Genomic DNA, 22,171 nt, shown 5'->3' with positions numbered 1-22,171 from the left:
TGAAGCACTGGAACAGGCTACCAAGAGAAGTGGCTGAGTCACCATCCCCGGAGGCATTTAAAGGACAGATGCCTCCAGTTGGATGCCAGGTCAATATGACCAGAGATGTGAACATCAAGGATTTTTCTGGTTAAGACATGCACATAGAGACACACAAGCAAAGAACTTACAAGGACCCAGCTTCCACATTTGGCCCTCGGACATAGAAAGGAACTCTGATATCAAACTCATATGGCATGGACTTTCCTTTCACCAGCCCAAACTGGCCAATATGATAGCCATGGTCTGCTGTGTATATTATGTATGTATTGTCCAGTTCACCTGTTTCAACCAATGCATTGTAAATCTGAAAAAAAAAGCAAAATAAAACATGATGTTTGTTTCATTGAATAGTATTGTATACAGAATATTGGATACAATTTTCTGACTATGTGTAATCTACAAACAGTTTAGGATGCCACTGATTCATTGTAATGATCTATTCCAAATAATCTATAATCACAAAAATGTTACTAACTAAATATTGAGGCTATGTATTACAGGGCAAATCCCTGTTTTCTGTTTTTAGGTAAATGAATTCACATCCCATAGTTTCAAAAGTGTTTGTGTTCAGCATTTTGCATGAGAGCTGTCAAAATATGTATTTGATACTATCTGGTAACAGAGATGAGAGCTTCAAGGTGATGAGCATTTTAAGTTCTCTCTTCACCTTTATCTTTTCCCACCAGCAAATAATTTTAATAAAATGACAGCATTTTGCATCTCACACTTATTTAAGCAACATTTAACGATCTTGCCTTCAGACAAATGAGTCCCCGTTATGCAGAATATCTGTAAAATGTCTTCCAGATGAACACCATTCAGTCCCACTAGCCAGAGAACTAACATAAGGAATTAAGAGAAGCTTTAACTCTATTTGTAGTTGCTTCTTCGGATTTATACTAGAATCTTTAAGTGAAATGTACCAACCTGAGCACTACAGATCAATATTTCATGTGGTATTTTCACTTGCAAAGATCCAAAGGTGGGGGGGCACCACCATAGTGATGCCTTACACATTCAAGACTAATCAGCATGGAAGAAAAGAAACTCTTTTTTTGCTTTTTTTGTTTTATTGTTGCCCTTGTTTTCGCTTTAATTTTGAAAGCCTATTAGATACATATAATTCAGCTGAAAAGCTCACACCAATTTGGGCATTACAACTGAAGAACTCCCAACTGATTTTGTATGCAGTGAAACATATGTTTAATAAATTAATCCAAAGTGAAAACATTTCACTAAACAGAAAATCAAAATATTGTAGTAAAATAGCTAATCTCCCCAAATGCTGATATCTGATCTGTCTAAGAAGGTTCATTAAGAAAATTACTTGCCTGAATCAGTAATTATAAGACATTACTAACAAGTTCATGCAATGCCATTCAGATACTTCATCTTTGCCTTACAGGACTCCTCTTATTTGAATCTTCCACCATTTTGATTAAGAATACCAAGAGATAAGCAGAAAATTACAACACTTTTAAATCTGCCTTCTTATGACTGGAAACAAATCCAACCTTTTTTGCAGTAGCTTTTAGCTAATTCAGCTATTTCTGTTCAAGACTCTCAACTTGCACTAAGAAATTTCATTGTTACAAAATACAGACTTAATTTAAAAATAAAATAGAATCTACCTATATATGTATTTACTTTTAATATTTAACATGCTGGGCCTGATTTATAATGGAATTGTTCTGGCTAGTCCTGCTGTAGCACCTTTCCACCTCCCCCCCTTCAGAAATCGAGTGTTACAGGACCAAAATAGACCCACATAAGTTAAGTACATATTTTTCAACAGGTTGTTGGATGACTTTTCACTACCAGAATATTTAAAAATTAGGACAATTTTTTTCATGTGATCTCTCTCCTCTTCCCCTCAATCAGTAATGACTATATAGCAAAAAATTAGTTCACCTAAAGCACCCAACTCACAGTGCCTGTAGTTAGGAGATGAGGATCCTTATATGTTGACAGAGAGACAACATCCTCAGCAGTGAAAGGATAACACACTATTTAAAAACTGCAGCAGTCCTCCTCCCCCTCTTATCTCCATATACAGCCCCCTTATCTTCATATACAGCACTGTTTAGAGTTTAACTCAAGAAGTAAGCACTTACTGATTTAAAAAGTGACTACTAATCTTACCATCTCCATAGAGTCATCCACAGACATGAGTGTTTGAAGGCGCTTTCTCTGCAACATGTTAGTGAACTCCATGTGTATAGGTTTCATGGGACCTGTATACCTCATTATCCAGTGCTTGTCTGGGTTTGGAGCATAGTTATAACTAGGAGTGCTAAGAAGTAATGAGAAAAGCAGAATACTTTAGCAGTGTAGAGAAAAAACATGACAACGTGTAACAATTTCTGTTTGATCAACACTATAGGACATGCTCTCTGAAGTACACAAGAAAATATTAGATTTAGTTTGGAGAAGTCTATTCTTTCACATTCCACATGTAAGATGGCAGGAAAAAGCTCTGAGGGAACTAAAACCTATTAAGAGTGTAAGCATTTTTGCAATGTCTGCAGACTAACAGATACGTTTCAACGCCAAGAGACTAGCCTCGGTGTCTAACTTCACAAATGGGATGTATCGTTTATATAAAGAGCACATAGTACAGGTAGAGTTTCCTTCTACATGTTATTGCTTTGCTTTCATTCTGCCCACATTAGCACAGTAAAGGCTATTTGACAATAGCTATGAAACTTGCTGAGAAGGTTCTGCTATGTTGTTTAACAGCTTTTTTTTTTTGAATTAAACATGACTGGCTACTTTAATACTTTAGTTTAGGGGGATGCACAGGCACCCTACCTGGTGGTATCAAACTGAATGTGAGCTCATGGCAAACAGAAGTAGATAGATGCATGGCCAGATTTTAAAGACTTGCCAGGAAAAGCAGGGGTGAGGGGAAACAGGACTGTATTTTGTAGATACTTTCAAAGCCACCAACTGTATTGTGATTGTAAGAAACTTCCATATTCTGAATTGATGAGTTCAAACTAAAAACAAATAATTAAACTTCCTGCAAAAATCCCAAAAGCTGGATTCAATGTCTTCCTGGAACCTCACAGACCCTCTAAGTACTCATAATGTTGCAACCATTAAAGTTATGAGGAGAAATATTACTCATTGACCATTATTTCACGTGGTTGTCAGTTTCAGAGATTGCTCTTCTGTGCATAATTACGTCACTCTAAGCTAACTGGATCTAAACAAAAGATTTATTTTGGAATATTTTTATCATGATGTTGACTCCTTGTATCACCAGCTCACTAGGAAGCTGTATTTATAGCTTATATTTACAACAAATATTATTTGTACCTACCATAAATATTCCTTTTTTTTTTTTTTAATTCCTTAAGGCTGAGAACCACTTTTATGAGTTTCTTCCTATCCTAGTTCAAACACACCATACGCAGAGTCTAAAATATTAAAAATTACTTTTCCTATGTGATTTGTTAAGGCCTTTTCTTTCAAAGTAATAAACTCAGTCTATGCAAAAAGTGCAAGCCAAGACGGTGACACAGTAAAACAGGAAAAAATAGCAGATACTCAGCTATTTTCTTCTTCCCAAACACAATTTCCTGATAAATTCATCTCCTACTTGGCAAATATCTACTGTTATTTTTGTGCATGCAACAGAGCAGCAGGGTAGGTTATTAAGATAAACAATAGTAATATAAACTGAAACTTCTCCTTGAAGTAAGTGTATCTAATGTATCTTTGAATATGACAGGTAATCTTAAGTCTTTATATAAATAAGAAATTAATAATCTGACAGTGAAATGTTATACGCAGAAAGCCTTTGTTAGATGCTATCTGCAAAATGTGCGTAGGCAGCAAATGGAGGCTTCTTCATATAGGGGGGAAAGGGCTGGTGTTTATTCTCTGTGTATTGTTAATAGCCTCTTGAATTTCAGAACATTGTTGTGGCTGAAATAATGACATTGCTCCTTTGAAAATGCTGACAGTTATGGAAACTGTTGCTATGTGATGCCCAGAATGAATCAAAAATGCTTGGCAAACTCCTTTTCAGCTTACTTTGTGATTTCCTGGCTGATTTGAAACCTCCCACTGTTTAATCCGACCAAAGCCCATGATTTTCTTTGATTACTACAAATGTAACCCTCTTACGCTTAACAGATTTGTCTGTCTTATGGGAAAAATACACAAACGTAACATTCCTAGAAGTTGGTTAAGATAATTCCTTCAAATGTACTCAGAAGGTAAGTCCTAGTCTGATTGCATTTGACCTTGGAAAAAATGGGTGGTAAAGTGTACCCTCTACAGAAATAATATTTCTGATGACTGTTAAACTGCCCAGCAGTTGCATTCTCTGCAGCTATGTGTATATATGGTAAAAAAAGGAAAACCGGCCATTTAGCCCACAGATTTGCTCTGCTGAATGCTGGTGGATAAGGATAGTTTTCAAGACTGTAGGTACACACAAAAAGGAACTCTGCAGAACAAGGAGGACAGACACTGTAGTATAGGGTAGAATATTCATACCAGCTAGTACATGTAATAATAGAAGCACAACACACTCTGATTGTCAGTCTATGCTAAAATCCATAGTGCTAACTTTTCCTATTAGCAATGCTAGACAACACAGTATGTATGACAACCAGCATAAGCATTACAGTTGCATCTGCACTTTGCTTTGTGGATACAGCTTAAGAATCTGCATGCAGACTTTGTCAATGCTGCCACAAGTCGAGGTACAAAGACTTGTTACATGGTGTATTGCCTTCTGATTCCAGGGCTGGGCAAAGACTTTGTTCAGGGTATTGCTTCATGGCAATTCATAACAAGTGCTCTACTTGTGTCCTGAGCTTTCCCTATCTTATCCACAAGATAACAGAACAGTGAGAACTACATACACTGTCACTGACAGATCTATCTGTCACTGAGTGATTCCCTGGGATGTGGGGACAGGAGAAGGAATAGAAACCAGAGGACTAACATGTATATACAGTAAGGGAATGATGCATGTTCTGCATTTTTAAATTTATTCTTAAAACCAGGCCAGTGAACATCCTTACAGATTACTTTTATGTAATGACACGAAAAGTATTTGGAATAAGATTGGCAGTTTCTTTGCACGGGAAGTATATAAAAGTCTATTTTATGTTTATATCTAAAAAAAACAAAACCCACAGTTCCTTAATCTACTAAGTTATTTCTTTACTAACAAAATGTACTTCTGCAAAGTGTTATTTCCTGTATAATTATCATCACAAAAAAAAGCACTTGCAATTAAAAATAGTTTTGTGTAACTATTTTGTAATGAGGAAGATAAACCTAGTTTGTGTGAAAATAGAAGTTACATCATAAGCAAAATAGATGTAGTTTATATTTTTCATTGTTAGCCTTCCTCAAATCCTTCTACTCTTTTTCAATCAACCACCATAAAACTGTGCCAGAATATTGTTTGATAAGAGATCATAATCTCTGAGATACAAATGCTTACCAGAACTTCTGCTAAAACCCATGTCAATACTGAGTATAAGCAATAGCAGAAGTTACTCGTTTGGCATCTCTGTAACTTTAATTTCAGAGAAAATAAATGAACATAAGAAGGCAAACAAACATGAAATACTACATTGCTGAGATCTAGGACACAGATTGTCAGCACAGCACAGAACAAAGAAATACAATTCTAAGTTACACAACACCTAGACAACAGAACAAGGGAAGCTTTTTTCCTCTCAGACCCTATTTTAAATGAAGTGAAAAAGCTCAAATGGATTTCATTGGACTTTGGATTTGTCCTGAACAGCCTTGACTACCAATTATTACTTCAATCAGTTACCAGTTCCTTCACAAATCCAAAATAATACAGAATTCCACTTAAAAAATGAGGCAAAAGGAAGAAAGTTGCAAGTGTTGAGCATCAACGAAGACATAAGGATAGTAATTAGAAAAACACTTAATATTTTCCATTGTGACAAAGGGGGATTTGGGTGAATCATTTGATTTATCAGCATGAGATGAGATGCCTGTAGTAGAGAATTACAGGGCTGTACCTGAAAACTGTCTCTGTGGTTATAAACAAGAACCATCTTATCATGGTGTTGCACTGGATATTAACTTGGTAACTAGATGACTTGGGGACCTTAGCTAAACACTGTACTGCATCATTTTCAGATACACCAGCCCATTCAGAAATGGACAGTCTAATCTGATGCTGCAGGCCTCTATTTCTTCTCTTTCTATATGGAAAATAGGCGTAATACGTAATATATACTATGTGATTTTTGCTAATAGTGATGAAACAGTATGTCTGTGTCTATCGACAGGGAGACAGGGTTTCTTCCACCAAAGAGGCTACAACTCAAGAACCAGACTTTGATTCTTCTTCTAAAAATAAAACAGTGCTTCACTTCCCAAATAGGCTATAACAATGTCCAACGGATTCAACATGAAATTTTCTATTTATCTGTGAGCTACATTCCGGAGTTCTAGATGCAGTAGCCACCTGTACTAGTGCAAAGAGGTACAAAAAAATCTCCAAACTCTTCCTTTGTGACAAAGTCATGCCCAGAGTACTATGAAATACTGTTCCCCCAGAGGTACCCAGGATTTTTATACATCTGAACCTGAAAATAACAGAATTTTAGTTTTCCTTACATGTGTTGCGAAGCATTAGGAAAGAGATGTGAATACTGAGGAGCTGAATCTTCAGGGCCATGAGGAGCAGCATGGCTTATAACCATCAATACAGGCCTGTGAGGATACATCTTCTTCGAGATTCTGAAGAATGTAATACTGTCATTGGTTATCAGATCAGTTAGATAATCCTGCAAGTAGAAGGAAAAGTATAATGAGATACTTTAAAAATAATTTCAAGTTCGGGGTGCGATGGGAACAGGAGGTCTTAGATATCATAGGAAACAGGAAAAGGAAAGCTACTTAGCTCAGAAAGGGAAAAGGAGGGAGTAAATTATAGATGTTAAAACTGCAAAACATAAAATCAAATAATTGCCTCTTCACTGTTTAGAAATATGAAAGGAAACAGTCTCTGAAATGAATGGCATTAAAAATCAAATAGTGTATAACTGAATTATGAAGATCACAATAACAACTACAATGACCAAGTATTAATGAGGAAAAAAAGAAGAAAATTAGAGGTTAATTTATTTTCTTTTTGGTGAAATCTTCAAGGTGTGTAGTCCAACCCTATTATCATAAAAGTGCTTTGAAAATTCAAATGGATTGATACTCATTTTTCTTCTCCTCCCTCTGAACCAGAAGTCACTAAAACTAGAAGATGCTGGACTGAATGGACCCAAAATTCCATTCTATTTTACAGGCACAATGACAATCTGATAAAGATATACCTCTATCAAATTAATCACTAGTAACTTAAAGGAGTCCCTTTGGAAGATAAGGACTTCATTCTATTTTCCAAGAAGTATCGTATACATCTGATATATGCTCAAGATATAAGGATTGAAGACAGTATTTGTAATAACAGGCCATGTTCCCCCTTGGGCTGGCTGTATCATGGGAAATGTTGCAAATATAAATACCCGTCAAACATGATTAGGATAAGAAAGACACTTCTTTAAAAAAAAAATAAATCTTGTCACAGCTCAACATAAAATTGGACATAATGACTGCTTCTGGTCAAGTGAACAAGGTGTGGTACGTACTGCACTGCACCTCCTTTTACGTACTGATTTTTTCCGTGGTTTGGATGCTAACTGCTCTTTACCACTGCCAGTGTCCATGACCTGAGAAGACAGCTTCTGAGTAATCAGAGAACTTTTTCATTGACTGTATTTACTTTCCCCCACTTATTTCCTGCGTATCCCAGAACCAGGCTGGCAATCTCTCCATTTACAGATTTATAACTGGTCCCAATACAAGGCGTATCTGTCATGAAACTACCATGATTTTGACTACTATTGATATGATATTTTCATCTTGAAAGCAGGTGTAATTAGGCATAAATCCAAAGTTAACTGAAGAAACTCCATTCATAAGCATTTGCAGTGGAAGTGATGATATACGGCAAAAAAAAACAAACAAACACAAAGAAAATCTGACTTCTGAACATTAGTCTCAGTAACTGACCACACTCTCAAAAAAGCACCGACACATATCTAAAATGTGCCTGTTCTTTAAACTGGCTGGTCACTTTCTCAAGTATGTAACTCATCTTTGACTTAGACATTAAGCGAGAATAGTCTTCGAATTCTATTTTGAAGATGAAGATCTTCACCTGGTCAAAACAAGATTCAAACTTAATTTTGCAAACACAAGTGCTTGCCAGGGCAAAGACCAAACAGAAACATTTCCTTCAAGTGGTTTATTTTTTTAAAAGCTCCAGATTGTGGAGACTGTAGAAGACTCTGTGAATGCAAACCAGACTAAAAATTCAACTTAAAAAGTTGAAAGAAATTGAAAAAGAAAAAAATAGAGTAGAATACTTCCTGTTAGAGAATCTGAAAGAATTTGCAAATATTTGATTTTCAGAGGATAAATGCTTAGCAGTTGCTCTGGAGGATAGAATCAGTAATTTGTGTGGGTTTTTTTTTTCGGTTTTCCACTGGCACATAATTAGCATTAGTTATGTCAAGATGATAGGGCTAAAATACAATCTGATTATACTGTTTGTTACTGGAAAAGTAGGTTTCCAGCAACAAAAATGATAGGAAGAATAGAGGAGCAGTCTTGTATTCCAGCTTGTGTTTGTTCATTTGAACTCCAGCGTTAACATCAACACATACTGTTGCTCTGCACACTATCTGTTTATTATCATAGCTGCGTATTAGGCAAGAATATGAAGATTATAAAAACATTTACATTTTCATCAGACTGCTTTCTTTTATTTTATTAACAAACTCAGTAAAAAAAACGGAACCAACTGAAAACCTAAACATTTTCAAGTATTGCATATACAAAATAGAGCTGAGACTCTTGGAACATAAAGTTCCTTGTTGACTTTTTGTAACAATGGGGAACGCTGCCCTTTGAAATCACTTGCCTGACATTGCTCCATGTAAGGTAAATTTCCATAATGTTTCTGGTAGCACAGCTGTAAAGATTAGCTCTCTGATTCTTCATAGATCAGGAGGGAAATAAAAGACAAATAATTCTGTACATAAGTTGTCCCTTACTCCTAGCAACTGGTAATGGAAAAGAAAACCATAGAAACCTGTTAAGTTTTATCTTTCAGCACAAACTACATTTTATTAAAAATGGCAAATGAATAAGGGGAAGAAGGAAATCACATAGACATCAACCTTTGCAAGAAAAAAACACATCACTAATGAAACAAAAAGAGGAAGGCAGGATTTGTGCTCAACAGGAGAAAGTGAATTCAATTTTTGTTAAGCAAATACACCTTATAAATCCATATCATTCCTCAGCAAGTCAACTTTTGAAGTTATACACTATTTAAACTATAGCCATTTACTGATTAACTCTCTTATAGTTATACTACAGAAAAGCTGATTTCTTTGGAAAACTAACATTTACATCTGAAATAAACATTCTCCTGTATGCAAACAGGTAACTGTTTGATCTGTAATGAGATTGATGGGTGACACAGGATGACATTATATTTCACAATAATTATCAAGTATTTTACTAAGTTTGGCCACAGTACAACATCCTTGGAAGTGTATTAGGAACATACACACTTTTAACAATACATCAAGATATAAATTTAATAATTAAATTCGGCCTTCATTCAGACAGTGAAGTCAGAATTATCGTAAGATATACCAAGATAGTATGAATTCTCCTCATCTGGGTGTGAAACAAGTTCCTTTAACACAAAAAGATGGGTCTAGCTGGAGGGAACTGGATTCTTATCTCATTTACGCTTGTGCAACTCCACTGAAATCAGTTCTATACCAGGGGAATAGATGACAATCGGATTTAGCACACGATAATTATAGTACAAAGACGAAAAATAGTTGTCATGCAGCATTTAAATCCATTTTCACATCTGCAGCTCATAACACACATTAACAGTCTCAGGATGTTTTGTTTGTTTCTATTTCTGCTAACAATGTTTTCAGTAACATGACCTGCGTGGAATGGAAGATAACAGAAAGTCCAAACACGGAGCCTTCTGCATTGTAGCTGATGTAACACAGAGCAGCTTTCAAGTATGAAGAGAATTCTTTAATTAGACTGAAACCATAAATCGTAGCTTTCTTGCAGTCACACTAAAATATTAAAGAAAAAGAAATAAATTGGTAAGACCTACCCTGGAGTAGTCAAATCCATGTTTCTCCTTCACTCCATTTCTACAGAGTGTGTAGTTGTAAAATCGAGAATTTTTAAGTAATCCAACCCATTCTTTCCAGCCAGGAGGCACATAGGAACCATTGTATTCGTTAAGGTACTTTCCAAAGAAAGCTAGGGGTAGAGAAAGCAGAAGTGCAGTAAGAAGGTACAACAAACACCTCAAAGATACTGTTTTTAACCATATTCTTTCATATCTGTCTCGTCTGACTGGAACATTTTCTTCATCCAGACACACATAAGGTAATAGATAAGTTATGATTTTGCTTTTGTTTCTTTATTTCAGAGCTCCATAACATGTATCTTTTGATTTACAACCTGAGTACATGAGATACACTGCACTACAATTACCACATTTTATTTAGGGGCTGATACATTCAGACTTAGATGAACAAAACACAAAAAGTTTAAAATAGTATCATATGCCACATTATCTCATCCTACTCTGAATCACCCAATTTAGCTGCATTTTTCATTTTAGTCACACCCACTTATGCCATCTCCACTTCTGGAACAGTCAGAAGCCGTGAGGTCACCAACAGAAGGCTGGCTTAGGAGAAATGAAGACAAATGGGGACCATAAAGATGATGAGATTTTAAACTTGCTGCATAGAGGAAATGAAACAGCAGAATAAGTGCAGATAAGTGCAGAGTAAGCGCAAGGATTCCAACACAGTGTAGATGTTCAAACAATCCTCCCAGAAGAGCTATGTATATGCTAGCCTTGCTGATCTGTAAACTCCAAGTGCTAAATTATTTTCCACAAAATGGCTAAGAAAAACGGAAATTATTAGAATTATATAAGAATTATTAGAATTATATAAGAACACATTTTCCAAAGGATATGATGTATCCAGTGACACTTCCACGCTATTCCAGGAAAAAAATAAAAATTAGCAGAACATTTCTTTCAGTATTACTTTAAGTTATATCATCACTATGCAACTGCAGGATAAATTACACTCCATTCCTCCAGCTATTTTTTTTTTAAAGCTTAGAGGGGAAATTCTGCTCTTGGGCCTGTGGATTGCAATGCGATTCAGGACCTGAGTTTTTCATGTCAGAACTCACATCTCAATTTCTGACGGGTCTGGCAATCCAAGTTAGCGCTATCACAGCAACCAGCACAAAGACCTTTACATTTGTTCCACTTGACATTACAAATATTTTTAATCCAGAAGCACGTAGTGCTGCAGCATCTCATGCTAACAATCCACCAGCAAACATCTGTGCTTCTGTAAGGACAACAGAGTACCTGAGACTCTGATGTTAACCTTAGATTAAAGCTCCTCTCGAAGTTGAGGGGATAGGAGCACACAATTCTCAGCTCCCAGATTTGTCAAGATTTTTTTTTTTTAAGCTTGCAGCCCACAGCATCTGATTCTATGCCTTCTTGTACTTATATACATGCAGGGAGTAATGCTGTGGAAAGCACAGAACTGGTGTTCAGTCACTGTAAAAAGGGCCTTGAGTGAAGTCAAGGATCTGTGTCTATTTGTAGTAGGCTGAATCCGTCTGAAAGATAGAGACAATGAAAATGGTGGAAACCATGATATATATCTCTACACGAGAGAGCTCCATATCATACCAGATAATGATTTTCTTTTCTATAAAAATGGGAAACATGACCTAAGCAATATTATAATATGTAATAATACAATATAATACAATGGAATACAGGGAGTAAGTATGCTGTGCACTGAATGGCCATTAAGACCCAGCTAGAAGTGCCTACGTGGAATTCAAAAGCATGTTTTGAATCATCTTCGTGAACAAATTTAAATGTATTCAGTTGATGTTTTAGGTGTGCCAGAAGAAAGGGAATGTTTGAGAATGTTCAAAGCATTTGAAAGAGATCGAGGTGTTGACAAAATTAGGACCTATATCACAGAAGATGTGAAGGGCACACGTATTGAGACACAATTAATAAAATCCTTGAATTTCTATGTATTCTAATCCTAAGTATTTTGCAAAAGCAGATAAGGTGTTGTGTTATTTTACAGATGAGCCACTTACAGAGGCGTTAACTGAGAAGCATGCTGCAGAGAAGAATTCCCATTTCACTGTCCTGAACTACCTCTTGATGTCTTCTGTAACCAAGCTAAGTAAACCAGAAGCAACAAACAAAGCAGTAGCTACCCCACTGCAGATAAAAAAACTACTGCATTACTCAGGGACTGTATTTGTACAGTACATACTTTTGGCTTTATGAATAATTTCTAATTTTTAAAGAATGAAAAGCAACTCATAGAAATTGTGGGGAATTAAACAATGCAGATGAACATTTTTTCTTGTCTTGGTAACAATGAGTAAAGAATTGAAACACTGGCCACTGTCTGCATCAGCAGGTATGCAGCACAAGGCAGTCCAAAGTTTCTTGTTCCCCAAGCAACATATTATCATCCAAACAGATACATTTGGCATTTTTGCTCACAGAAACCAATCAGTTCCTAAAATGTATGGCTGAAGAATTCAGCAAAGAGGCATTCTGGAGAGAATTACTTCATTGTTATTCTGCAGCGGCATTAAAGGCAAGTCTGGCAGAAGTTTCCTCTAGCACCTTTCGCATAACCTCCATTGTACATTCAGGATGTCTTCATGGAAGTCAAGTGCTTTAAATAATTTTCTCTGCTGTTTCCAATCTTCCATTGCATATCTTTTTCTTTTTCCCCTCCTCCCTCCATCTGAGCCCTTCAACTGCTTGTTATTCAAAAACTGTTAATCACTTCTCCGTACTACAAAATACCGGGTTACAAAAAAGCTCTCCCGATGCTGGTGAAGGATTTTGATTTGGGATTGTAAAGATTCTCTCTAACATTTTTTCCCCTCATCAGATTAGTTCACTGCCAGAGACATCTGCTCAATAGCGTACACATGCCTTCGGTACATCCAATTGCAAACTGCTCCAAGATTTCATTAACAAACATCCTCAGAGACTGCTGTTTGATATGCTCAGCCATGTTCCTATATCCAGTCTAGGAAAGGATCATTAAAAAACACCCAAGCAATCATTTTTAATAAATGCATCAAGAATGTGATCTCCCTTTGCTTTCACTACCATATAAGACAGTTTCTCCTCAGACCCCATGGAACAGGATACACAAGAATTGAGTCCTTTGTACACTGTTACCATTTCCTCAAGGGTTCGTAACCTTTCAAAGTTCATTTCTCAGAGTCTCACCCTTCAATGATAAACACCTGGAAAATTCTTTAGTATACAGTAGATTTTTTTTTTTTTCTTCACAAGAGGTTTTGTTCTGTTTTATAAACTCTTCCTGTAAGGAAGAGAATCACACATGCAAGAATTTGCCCCTTGCTATCAATTAACGCAAAGGTCTGCTCTGAATGAAGCGCCATTGCAGGTATACCAGGGTCACAGCTCATTGCCTAGAAAGTACATCTAACGTATTGCCAAATGTAGCACAAAAGCATAATTGAAAGACCAGACATCATGGTCTCAAAAATGCTCCCAAAGGCACCAGTTACCACCATTGGAAATGCTGAGGCTAGTTCTACCATCCACGCTTACCTACCAAACTCTGCAAGTTTATTTTGAAACAAACAAACAAACAACAAAAAGACACCCTGCTACTTCTTTTAACACCTACCTAAAAACACTTAACAAGACTTAATATCTCTACAAAGGATATTCATAAAACTTCACATTACACTGCAAATTAAGACGTTTGATCCTACTGATGCATCAATAAAACAGTGTGGGGCATCATTTGTCTCTTTTCATTCCGTACAGACTGCCCAATGTTGGCAGTCAGAACAGAACTTTTTTGGCTCCCACACTAGAAAGCGGAATGCAGCGCAAGTCAACAGTGATTCTCCAGTGCAGAATTACCAGATGATCAGAATTAGACACGGAATTTCAGCCTTTCATTCAGTTTCCTCAGTTTGGCAGTTCAGGTCTGATTATGACTCCAGTCAGCCTTCTTTCTGTTAGGCACCGTTCTGTTACCCACTGGCCAAAATCACTTCCCTGTTCTGCTAGCAACCTGTTTAACAATACGATCATGGTCTTCATGTACTTTTAAAATAAGGTAAGAAGATGAAATCAAAAAAGGAATGTACAGGAGGTGTACTGATAATAGCTTCCTGACAGGGATACTTTATACATTCTGTTAGGAAGCAGTGAAAACCAAAACTCCAGCAGTCCTTAAGGATGAGACAAACTACGCACTGGACAGATACCCTCCAAGGAGCAATGCTAGCCTGGCCTCAGGAGGTCCTAATAAGCTCCTCACCTGTGAAGAGGTTATGGAGAAGACAGAGCCAGGCTCTTCACAGTGGTGTGTGGTAGGAGAAGTAACTGTGATAAATTGAAACAAGTGAGGTTCAGCCTGAATAAAAAAAACACCTTGAGAACAGTAAAACATTAAAACAGGTTGCTCAAAATGACTGTGCAGTTCCCATACCCTGTGTTTTTCAAGACTAGGCTGGGTAAAGTGCTCAGCAACATGGTTCGGCACAGGCTTGGGTACGTGGTTGGACAACAGTCCTCCCTCCCAACCGGAGTTATCCTATCATCAGCTAGGTGATTTACTAGGCCTATCTTCAGTCAAATTTACTTCATTCCAGGACTTTAGCATTTAGGAGGTTATTTGTAAATGCTTGTGCTCTCATAATAAATCCTGAAGCTGAGTAAAAGTAAAATTACTCTTTTTTTACTGCAAGACTGTACACTCTGAATTTATATTACCCATCTGTCCTTCTGGAGTCTTCATATCATCCATGCTACTTAGCTTGATCCAGTTATTAGTACCCCATTAAGCTGCATTTATCACTGTGACTGGGAAGTTAAACTCACGTTTTAAGCCACTGACCCTTTACTTTTAAACATGAATACAGTGCATTAAGTACTTCAAAGAAATACTTTAAGCACCATTTTTCTGACAGCATATAGTTTAGCAGCCAGCCTTCCAGGTATTAACTAAGGTTTTGAGTTGCGAGTCTTACAGTTACACATAAGGATTTATCTACACCTCAAAAACCTTTTACTTTTGTATCTGCTACTAGTTTTTCCCAGCTACAAGTTGAACAATTAGCTACAGTTGAACAATTCTTTAGTTTTGGATGAGAAGGGGTATTTCTGATCTTATTTTTGCTGTATATCTAGCAAAATTCACTTTCAGTACTTTTTGTCCTCTAAAAGACAATCAGAGGAAAGCAGATGAGAAAGCACTCTCAGCGTGGCAAAGTACACATATAATGAGCAATAAGCCCAAAGGTCAATTCAACTCTGCCTTCATGTCATGGCCAAATACGCTCTTAAACTGACAATGTCTAATGCAATCAACCCAGTGAAATTAATGGATTTACAGCAGAAGAAATATAGGAGTACTGAGATAAAAATCTGTAATTTTCTATGAAATCTCATCCCATAGGAGAGATTTTCAGGAGACATCAGTTCTCATTAGATATTAAAATAGCTGACCGTATCTTCCAAAAATTAGTAGCTCTTGATTATGATCATCATAATAGTTATAAGAACCATGTTGTACAGTGATTGCTAACAGTGCAATTAGAATAGCCTGCAGACTTGCTTATTTTTCTAGGGGACTAGCACGATATCTAGCAGGACAAAGTGAATTCTGAGTAATCTTTGTGACACCTTTGTTCCTCTTCCTGAATTTGCATTGCACATTTTCAGTTGTGCCCAAGGATCAGTGCCAAGATCTATTTAATGAATCACGAATTGGCAGAAGGGGAGCAGATGAAGCCAAATAAAACAAAAGGTCTCAAACCAAATATTTTGAAATGGTCAATCAGGAACCAAATAGAAGAATGCTGATAACAAGCCAAGTCTTGCATTGTCTTTCTCAGGTGAACAAATTCCCCATGGAGTCACTTGGCCAAAGCTCCCTTTCATTAATTCCTATGGCACAGCTTACAAAAGTTTAAACAGAACTAGAATTGTAAAGCATAAAGATTTTTCTGAACAGCTATCTCACACTCTCTGAAAGTTAAAGGAAAAAAAATCTAAAAATGGCAATGTTCAAATCATCAATTATTACTGTAATTCAGCACAATATGACTTAGTGTATCGCAACAGCATCATCTCCTATAATGGGCAGTGCAAGAGAAAGGAGTTTGCTGGCTACATGGTTCAGAGCGCTGCTCTGCCACACAGCTAAGTATCGTTGGACAGTTTGCTCCCTCATTGATGGCCAAACCTAATCACTCAGATTTCAAAAATCCTTCCCAATGTTAAAATCACTACAATGATGAGACATTTTGTTGAAGATTTACCATTGGTATCACACCCTTCTTTAATGTTCCATACCCACAGATAATCCTAACCTTTAGTTTATCCTCCTCTCATCATATTGTCACCTGCTTGCCTGGTTCCAGGAAGCTACTGTGATATACTGTGCAAGAAGAAATAGTCGCTGTATTTCAACACAGCCTGTTTTCTTCCACCTAGCAACAGACTTGGAAGAACATTATTAAAAACATTAGTTCATAAATAATAGTCTTACCAAATCCAGTTAGGGGAAAAGGCCATCCCCAGTTCAATATAACCACAAAATTCCTTTCATCAAGATACTCTCCCCAAAACAGAAGAAATTTAGCTTGTATAGTAGTTTACTTTCTTTACCTTCACCTTTTATCTTTCACAAAAATAAATCTTTTTTTTTTTTCTTTTTAAATAACCAGTCACATCTTACCATCCTTAAATGCATCTGTCTCATAAATGTATACAGGCCTCCTGTGCGTAACATACACACGAGGATGGCAAGTGCTATTATCTCTAACTTGAAGATGTGGCCCAGATCTCAAGGCCATACTCATGCTATGAAAACATACAAAAAGACATAAAGATGTTCAAATTCAAAGAAACTGGAATGCTACTTCCAGAACCTGAAAGCAGAATCTAACCGCAAAAATGACACTGTAGGCACTGACTAGCCTTTGAAGTTATCAGTGTTCTGCTATGCACTTATTAAAAGCTGACATGCAGCTTACTGTTCTATGAGCTCTTGTATCACTAAGCTTTTCTGCTGCCCACTGACTTGTGGATTGCTGCCCTACAGGGCAAGTGTATAACCATGTGGGCCAATGGGACACTCACACCTCTGGACATAAAGCAAAGACCAGCTTAGGACAACTGTATTCAATAAATGTTATTAAGTTAAATTCAATTAAATCAAAAAAACAGCATTCTGGAAAAACAGAGAAAAAGAATGCAAGAAGATGCCACAAGGCCTGAATAGCTAGCTGGGCAAACAACAAGATCTTAAACTGGAGTGAGAAAAGGAGGGAACCTCTTCTCATTTTTGGCTACTATGCTACCTAATGTTGAACACAGCACTGAAAGAAGTCATTCAGCCTAGGAAGATGAAGAACTTAAAAAGTACAGGAACCTATTGGCTTAGTAAGTAAACTAACAAAGATTTTAAAAATATTTTCAAATGTGCAAATATTCTGTGTAGCTTTCAGCTATTCTGAATGCTATGAAGTGATAATCCTACTTCTGAAGTAATATCAAGCTATGAATTGCTTCTTGCTTGAAATGATGTATCAGTATAACAAAATATTCCACTTTGGTGTAATACACTTACAGTATTACAATTCCAATTGGCATCCTATCAGAAGAGTACATTATAGTAGGAAAAAAAAAAAAAGAGCTGTTTTTCAAAATCTACAACATTTTATGTTGAAAAGGGAGAAGGGGATAAAATAAGAGAGAGGGCAATGGGCTATAAAATATGCCTGGAAAGAAGGGAGCCACATACACTGGCTTATTTCTGTAGTTGTGGATGCATTCATCTTGGACTCCTGGAAGGTTGTATTTGATTGCAGGCTATCTTGTGGATTTTACTCAGTGATTTTATTCACTGAAGCACAAATATTCCTTGCTCCAGGATGGTTAAAATATAATATAAAGCTACATGCAAAAGACAGATGGTGAAATAGCAGCTGTATAGATGAGTGCCGTTTGTACAACCTCTGCATAATCCTCAGGAGACCACAACTCTACCTCGTGTGCTCCCACTTGATGGTATCATACATTAAAATATGTTTAAAGTGAAATTACTGAGGCATTGAACTCAATTCATAGAAACAGAGGGAGAAGATGTATGTGCGCTTGATTCAAAACCAACTGATAGCACAGACGTGAATTTAGAGCTGGGAGAAAAAAGTCTTTAACATACACGAGGTAGGAAACTTAGAAATAACTTTTGTTGAAAATATAACTCTCCAAAACATTTGCAGGATATTCCAACTCAATAATTCGCTACAAACGACCAAGTCAGACAGAAGAAGTAACATGGGCAGAGCCATTGGTTTGGGGCTATGCATCAGGACTCTTCTTACATCCCTTCCAGCAGAGGTTCTTGGTCTCCCTTTGTAGTAACAGCTATCATGACATATCCAGTGGGCTGAAGCTTTCTTTCACACTGTTTCAAGTTTAATGGCCTTAAACTGCATAACAGACATTATTTGACAGCCCTTTTTGTTTATATACAGAGAGAAGATCTCAGGGAACCAATTTATCTTCATGTTAAATAATTCAGAAACCTGATATCCAGTTTTCTAAAGTCACCTAGATACATTAGAGGTGAATATTTAACACTTCAGTTCCTAATTATGCAAGCTGTATCTAAAAATCAAGCCTGACTCCTAATTCACTTAGTCATTATTTTAAAAGATGGCCCTCAGTTCTTCATCAGCTGTCCTGCATATAGATGTCACTCTGACTTAGACAACCTGTCTACTTTATATGCATGTAAGATGACAGAGAAGTGCAGCATGGCACAGTGGCTAGGGCATCAGGGTGCAAATGAGAACTTGCATCTCTTCTTAATGTTGTTCTTTACCTGCACCTGACCTTGCAGAAAGTATTTCACTATTCTCTATTTACGATTTGACTCTTCAGTTTACCAGTTGTTCCCTACCAAGCAATTATACAGAGAGAACAACTTCAGTTAAGCTTTTAAGTATTTCTGTAATCCAACTATCATGGAGAGAGAATTCTGCAGCAGCCAACTGATAATCAGTACTTTTCTCCTGGCACGTATAAAGATATTAACATCTGGTCACATACTTTTCATGTTCATTTGTCCTTTAATAAACATTTACCAATAGCTTTTCTCTTCTATTTTACCATTTAATGTTAAAATCACTTTAAAATGTCACAGACTCTGACAGTGAAGTGAAAAAATAATTATTTGAATGCCGTTGACCACTGTATCATCTTAGTCTAAATATTAAAGGGAAGAAATGAAAGACTGTCACTGAATTTTAATTAATTCATTAGTTAATTACTGCAAAGCCCTGTGAAAGTGGTAAGTATGATTATTATTCTTATTCCCAATAAATTTATTATGGCAGAGAGACCTCCAGCCATGACTTTTCTCTAGGTTCAAAATACACAAATGGTGCAAAATGGCACATATTAATTCTTTGCATAATTCAAGTGCAGCTTTCCATCAGAGTAAGATGTTCACGTATTACCACACAACAAGTAGCTTTTTCCTTCTTTAGCAGGTTAATTTATTGAATAGGGTTAGCTGTACTGTAGGGTACTGCTCAACAGGAACGAAGATGGTAAGTTAGCCAAAACGTGTATTGCATTTGCTGCATGCTGTGCCACATTAAGCCCTAACATAAATTAATAAAAGCTCTTTTTTTATAAAAGAGTTACTGAAGCAAGAGTGTCCTTTTGCCAGTATGAATTTGGCCCACCATCCCTAATTCTGTTGAATTTAATAAAGTAAGTATGTATTTTCATTTCCTGACTGCAGATAAGGCTGACAAAGTATTCTGGAATCAGTCGCTAACTTTAAGACCTAATCATATGGCCAGCCAGGCAAATGGAAAAGAGAAGCTTTTCTCATTAAGTAATGTCCAAGGGAAAATTTAAATCTGTATTCCAATAAAACATAACATATTTGTTGTTGCAGGAAACAAGCATGCAACAATGCCTTGTGCATTTTAAAAGATGACTCATAGAAAGACCTACGTATATTCTTGGAAAACAGAACATTTTTGTTCTAAATGTTTACACAGGAACCTTTGGCAGAGAAATCCTCTCACGTTCAGAAATGTTTGTTGTAGGATCTCCTTTTCCATCCTAATCATCTGTTGCTCCAAGCTGAAGTGCCAGTAATCACTCTTCTAAGTTACTGATGATTCAGATGTTGCTTACATGGACTTTTCTGAAGACGAATTCATCAAATGACTTGGTTTACTTAAATAAATTGTCCTTCTTGCCTGATTCTCCATGATATATAGTAGGACAATGATGTGAGAAGCTCTTCAAAAAAGGATTGACTGTTTAATGTATTGAGATTAAGGATCTGGTGTCTACATGTACTGGCTACATAATGAGAATACAGTCCTTTAGATGTTATTCACAACACTGGCATTTTTTAAGATTGTGAGAAAGGTTAATGCAGAGGAAGACATACCTGTAACGCCTACTGCCTTAATGGCTTCCTTTGTAGGAAGAAAAGCTAGCCTTTTGCCTTCTTGTAATATTTATTTTAATTGATTCACATGAAGTGACTGAGTCTTGCACATGATTGCTGAGATCCTGACTGTTAAGCCAAAGACACTCTCTTTCCCTTGAGCTCAGCCTTTTACTTTCACCTCTATTCTGCAAAGTCCAGTGCCTAACAAGGTTGATAAAACTTTGTAAAGTGCCAAGGTTGAATGATATAAAATTGGCAACCAAGGCTGAAACTAAGAACAATTTACAGAAAAGCCACACCTTTTCCATTTATCTTATTTTTTTACTTGCAACTTGTGGAGGAGAATCCCACACCACACTGATCCCTCCTGCCTGCACACCACCTGCACATTTCCCAAAGGTGCCAGCAGCAGAACAAGTCTATATAGATCCAAACCACAAATGCCACTGCCACAGGAGAAATATTACATTGCAGAAAGAACACTCACAGCAGAATCATCTTTTTAGATAGAACAAAACAAGGAGATCACCATGAATAGAGAAAAGGGCAAGAAGATGTGAAATAAGTGGCAGAAAGGGGGGAAAAATGATGGAAGCTTAAATGGAGTAGGAGAGCACAGTTTCTTCTTTTAAGTTTAAATGAAAAAAGGGAAATATAGGAAGAAGGCCTGGCTTATGAATTAAGAAAGAAAACAAAATCAACCTTTCTCCCAAAATGACAGCCTTCTCATTCCAGAGTTGTGAACTTAAATATAAAAGCAAACCTGAGAAGACTTTATTAATCATGGCCTCCTTTTCTTCTTCTTCAAAAAAAGAAGCTAAACTGTGTTTTCAGGGTAAACCAGTGGAACACAAAATAAATAGATAAACTCATGGAACTCAAAATAAATAGATAAAATCTACGAATTAACTCCAGTGCTCTCCCCACCTTCTTTTATTTACTGTAGTCATGTTCAAGGACTTGCCATGTCAAAGAACGTAATCTTAATATCCAAAATATTCTACTTAGCAGGCTAGTTTTGAAACTGTTTCTGAAACGGGCAAATCTGATCAGATATTTGAAAAAAAAAAAAAAACAGGTAAAAGAAATACCTTCTTACAGATCCCTCACAATGGTTAACACAAAATTTTAATCAGAGACCAGAAATCAACACAAACATTTAGTAATGTCAATACCCATTAAAATTTTTATAATACATCATGTTTAACTACATGAATGAAAATCTCCTTTATACCTGAAGATTGCTTTTTAATTATAAAAGTACTATTTCTGCATGTTCCAACACATTTGGCTTGCAAATTAACAGAATTAACTGAAAATAGAATAGATTCAGAAAGACCTTGGGACTACATGTAAATATTAACTTAATGTAAAAAATATAACACATGAATACCAGGACACCTGCAAAAGCTGTGGAAGTTGGTAGAACTTGCAGGTGC

The 22,171-nt window shown here is 36.5% G+C and overlaps 1 protein-coding gene across 21 annotated transcripts in view; it reads right to left on the bottom strand.

Annotated features, from left to right (window-relative positions):
• Positions 1-22,171, bottom strand: part of SULF2 (sulfatase 2) — a 165,187-nt gene that overhangs the window by 34,699 nt on the left and 108,317 nt on the right. For all 21 annotated transcript variants that reach the window (XM_068701050.1, XM_068701033.1, XM_068701030.1 and 18 more), the window contains 4 exons: positions 10,268-10,419; positions 6,673-6,842; positions 2,185-2,335; positions 171-346 (listed from right to left, as the gene is read on the bottom strand). In XM_068701050.1, coding sequence (XP_068557151.1) covers positions 171-346; positions 2,185-2,335; positions 6,673-6,842; positions 10,268-10,419 — 649 coding nt within the window. The remainder of the gene's footprint in view (positions 1-170; positions 347-2,184; positions 2,336-6,672; positions 6,843-10,267; positions 10,420-22,171) is intronic.

The sequence above is a fragment of the Anas acuta genome, chromosome 16 (genome assembly GCF_963932015.1).
Source record: "Anas acuta chromosome 16, bAnaAcu1.1, whole genome shotgun sequence".
NCBI classification, from domain to species: Eukaryota; Metazoa; Chordata; class Aves; order Anseriformes; family Anatidae; genus Anas; species Anas acuta.
This window is presented reverse-complemented; position numbering and strand designations above follow the sequence as displayed.